The sequence below is a fragment of the Asparagus officinalis genome, unplaced genomic scaffold (assembly GCF_001876935.1).
Source record: "Asparagus officinalis unplaced genomic scaffold, Aspof.V1 AsparagusV1_Un2199, whole genome shotgun sequence".
Classification (NCBI taxonomy): domain Eukaryota; kingdom Viridiplantae; phylum Streptophyta; class Magnoliopsida; order Asparagales; family Asparagaceae; genus Asparagus; species Asparagus officinalis.
In genome coordinates this window covers 611-5,299 of record NW_017974458.1, presented here as the reverse complement: position 1 = coordinate 5,299, position 4,689 = coordinate 611, and the positions used below count along the sequence as shown (strand labels likewise).

Sequence of the window (4,689 nt, the reverse complement as noted above, 5' to 3'; positions counted from 1 at the left end):
TGCGATTGCATATGCCCGAAAGTGTGATGCATGTCAAGTGCACGGGAATTACGTACACCAACCTCCGGAGCATCTGCATCCTTCGGTTACGTCATAGCCGTTCGAGACTTGGGGAATGGACATTGTTGGTCCTATAAATCCTCCGTCAGTCAAAGGCGACCGGTTCATCTTGGCGATTACCGATTACTTCTCCAAATGGGCCGAAGCAATTCCACTCAGAGAAGTTAAGACGAGCAACGTCATTGGATTCATCAAGCACCACATCATCTATAGGTATGGTGTTCCAAGACGAATCATACATGACAACGGTCCTCAGTTTGTCAGCAACGCCTTCATAAGGTTCTGCGAAAAGTTTAAAATTCAGGACATCTCGTCGACGGCGTATAATCCTACAGCGAATGGATTAGCTGAAGCCTTCAACAAGACCATCATCAAACTCTTGTCAAAGATCGTGAAAACTAACAAACGAGACTGGAATGACAAGCTTGGCGCAGCTCTATGGGCCTATCGGACCACGGTGCGCACACCAACGGGAGCGACCCCGTATTCACTGGTATACGGATGTGAAGCTGTTCTTCCATTGGAGATCCAAATACCATCTCTTCGGATCGCTCTTTCAACCCAGATGTCGACCGAAGAACAACATCAGAAACGCCTCGAAGAACTCGAGAGGCTTGATGAAGAGCGCCTGGAAGCTCAACAGCATATCGAATTTTACCAAGCTAGAATCTCTCGAGCCTTCGACAAAAAGGTTCGACAAAGGAGTTTCAAAGAAGGAGATTTGGTTCTAGCTGCGAAACGGCCTATGATCCTTAACTCCAAGAAAAAGGGTAAATTCGAACCCAAATGGGAGGGACCATTCGTGGTAGAGACAGTCTACTCGAGTGGCGCCTATCGCCTCGTCACCAAAGACGGCGGCCGGCTCATGATGCCGATAAACGGCAAATTCCTGAAAAGATACTATCCTTAGTATCTTTTTGGATAACCAATGCATCGGGAAGTTCCCGGAAGAATACCACATGGGTATTCTTAGGGATAACCCGGTCATTGTGGAATTGACGAATAAGAACTCTGCATTCGAACGCTGAAGCTCAGAATGTCTCTTCTTATTCCCATCAAATTTTCCAACTCTTATGAGTTACTTTTGTGAGATGAGATCTAATCCTCTGATAGGTTAATCTTTCCTCACCAAACCATCCGCTGATCAAATCAAACGACAGTGGACCCATCAACATTTCCATCTGCCAGTCATTGGCGTATCTCAAACTCCAGTTTGGTCAAACCTTCCTACAGTTAGGACCAAAGCCAAAATCCCCTCTCGATTCCTTCCATGAACGAGAGGTCCACTTGAAACAGTCAAACCTATAAAAGTTAGGATTGTTTCCGATCTCGCTTAGTCAAGCCTACACATGGTCAAGACTAAAGTCGAGTCACTCCTTTTCGATAAACGAAAATCCACCTTTGTCCCCTTTTTCCACCAAACCTATAAAAGTTAGGGTTGAAATTGGGTCTTCTCCTCAATGAATGAGGGGTTCTTTGGGTTCAAATGACCAATCCTATAAAAGGTAGTGTCGTTCGAACTTTTCCGATTCTCGGAGTGGAGATCCCACTCTTAGTTTCATCCTGCAGGATTCTGGGGGTGGAGATCCCACCTCGAGTTTCCTTTCCGCCTGAAGATAGAATATAAAATTCTTCCTCTTCGGCAACGGGAGATAGAATATAAAATTCTTCCTCTCTCGTTTCTTTTCCACCGGGAGATAGAATATAAAATTCTTCCTCTCCTCGGACCTTTCCGATGCTCGGAGTGGAGATCCCACTCCCAGTTCATCCTTCCAGATACTGGGGGTGGAGAATCCCACCTCGAGTTTCTTTTCCAGCTGAAGATAGAATATAAAATTCTTCCTCTTTAGCACCGGGAGATAGAATATAAAATTCTTCCTCTCCTCGGACCTTTCCGATGCTCGGAGTGGAGACCCCACTCCCAGTTCATCATTCCGGGTGCTCGGAGTGGAGATCCCATTCCCAGTTCATCCTTCCAGATACTGGGGGTGGAGAATCCCACCTCGAGTTTCTTTTCCAGCTGAAGATAGAATATAAAATTCTTCCTCTTTAGCACCGGGAGATAGAATATAAAATTCTTCCTCTCCTCGGACCTTTCCGATGCTCGGAGTGGAGACCCCACTCCCAGTTCATCATTCCGGGTGCTCGGAGTGGAGATCCCATTCCCAGTTCATCCTTCCAGATACTGGGGGTGGAGAATCCCACCTCGAGTTTCTTTTCCAGCTGAAGATAGAATATAAAATTCTTCCTCTTTAGCACCGGGAGATAGAATATAAAATTCTTCCTCTCCTATTTTGACACAACTTTCAACTTCCAATCCGCGCACTTGGTGCATGGGGAATTTTATCCCGAATCCTAAGTAGGGATAAGTCAACACCTAACACGTGTTGCCGGGTAGCCTATTCCCGTGACAAGGGCAAAGTCTACGTATTCGAAGTCGTAGCATTAAGTCTAAGGGAGTTCATTCCTTTAGCACAACGTTACATGCGGAACGGATTTCGACAATCCGCATGCTAGCCCGATTCAAACGGTAATCGGTAAAGGCGTATCAAACCCGTTGAAGGCTGGGGGTTTGCCAAAAACCCCAAAGTCAACGCCTAACACGCGTTGCCGGGTAGTCTATTCCCGTGAGAAAGACGAAGCCTATGTATTCAAGATCATAGCACAAAGCCTCAGAGAGTTTACTCTCTTAGCACAACGTTACATGTGGAACGGATCTAGACAATCCACATGCTAGCCCGATTCAAACGGTGATCGGTAAAGGCACATCAAACCCGTTGATGGCTGGGGGTTTGCCAAAAATCCCATAAATCTGTCATTCGGAAGAGATACAGAGAAAACACAAAAGAAGCAAATGCGGATTTTCTATTAATAAATCAAGTCAAAAGCATACAACAAAAACTCGTTAGTCCGAAGGCAACCGACGGCTAAGAATATGAGACTCTAAACCAGAGAGCCTGTCCATATAGTCCTGCTCGAACTCCGCCTGCAGGCTAGCTCGGACAGAATCTTCGGAACTGTTGAGAACCTCTGCGGCTTCGTGTCGCAGCTTCATCAACCCCTCCTGCGCTGATCCCAGCCTGTCGAGTGTCCATTCACGAGAACGCTCCAACCCAACCAGTTCCTCAGAAATGGTAGCGGCAGATTCTTCGGCGCGTTCCAAGGCCTCCTTCAGTCTAGCTATCTCTGCACGAGTGGAATCTAAGGAGCTCACTAACTCAGCTCTGCTGGTGTCTTTCCTCGCCAGAGAGGCCATCAGCTGCTCGACAGTGCGCTCACGTGATCGAAGCTCGCTGCCAACGGAAGATCGCAGTTCATGCCACTGCGTCAACCTATCCTCCACCTGAGAAGATGCAAAAGAGGGAGCTCCACCAGCCTTCAACTCCCTCAGCTCTCGAATCTCTGACTCCAGGGCAGCGAAATCAGCTGTAAAGGAATCGGCCAAATCCGGATATCCCTCTTCCCTCATCATCATCATGTGACGGGAGAAGGAACGCCTGAACTGATCAAAAGAAGACCCTCTGTGCAGAAGCTTATCAATCACGCCGTTATAAAAGGCAGTAAAGAAGCCGAGGTCAGTGCGGAAGACATCCCCATCTGGATTGGTATCGGCCAAGAGAGCATGGACCTGCTCATATAGAGACGGTCGAGAACCTGCAAGCAGCAGTATGGGAGGTCAAGAAACTATTAAATACAATCGAAAAGACCCTAAGGGAAATTCGAGGTATACCTATACCGGCGGAAATCCCCTCGGGTTGGGGTTCGACAGGCTCCGAAGTAACGACAGGAATGCTCATGGAAGGTATATCAACCCTCGTGGGCAAGTCAGTCGTATTAGGCGAAGGCGGGAAAACACCCGAAGCTATAGCAGAATCAGGTACAGCGCCTGGTCATATAGTTGCACTTCTTTATTAGTCAAAATGGAGACTGAGACAAGCAAAGAAGAGAGGAAATTGGATATATACCTGTGGATGAATCACTCTCAAAGAGTGGTCTCACAGTCCCGGTGGGAGCTTGTTCAGCTAACATATCGGCTAACAGTCCAGAGTCAGGTCTCGGGAAGACCGGTGCAGGAACATATCCCTGCTCTTCGAAATCTGCAATAGGGGAGGCCCCATCCCCGTCTGGCCCTTCTGTCGCAACACCTGCAGCACCGGATGTAGGTATATCTGAAAATGAACCGGTGGGATCAACACCATCTGCCTGCCCAAGATCGATGTTCAGATCAATGCCCAGGGAGCCATCACGAAGGGCGTCGCACACCTGCTGCATGAAGCAGTCCATGTTGTCAGCCCCAGAGAATACCGGACCTGGTGGAAGCTCGCCCTCCTCGAAGAACCCTGAATTATGAAACAGGATCAGGGATCCCGGAAGGTAAATCATCTTAAAGCAATAAAAGTGGGTACAACACTAACTCCAATGGTTGACGCTGCGATAATCAATTATTCATTAGTCAAATAAAAGATCGGGCAAGAGGAGAAGAACCAGATATGTACCGATAGATGAATCATTCCCAAAGAATGGTCTCTCGGTCCCTCTGGAAGTCTGCTCAGCCAACATGTCAGCTAATAAGCCGGCATCCGGCTTCGAGAAGCTTGGCCCCTCCATCACAACATCTGCAGGGTAACC

The 4,689-nt window shown here is 47.8% G+C and overlaps 1 protein-coding gene across 1 annotated transcript; it reads right to left on the bottom strand.

Moving 5' to 3' along the window:
• Positions 1-2,965: 2,965 nt before the first annotated feature.
• On the bottom strand, positions 2,966-4,367 carry LOC109828532. Its single transcript, XM_020395505.1, has 3 exons — positions 4,026-4,367; positions 3,791-3,946; positions 2,966-3,714 (listed from the first exon to the last, which is right to left on the bottom strand). The coding sequence occupies exons 1-3, from the start codon at positions 4,342-4,344 to the stop codon at positions 2,966-2,968; spliced, it is 1,224 nt and encodes a 407-aa protein (XP_020251094.1). The 5' UTR covers positions 4,345-4,367.
• Positions 4,368-4,689: the final 322 nt, after the last annotated feature.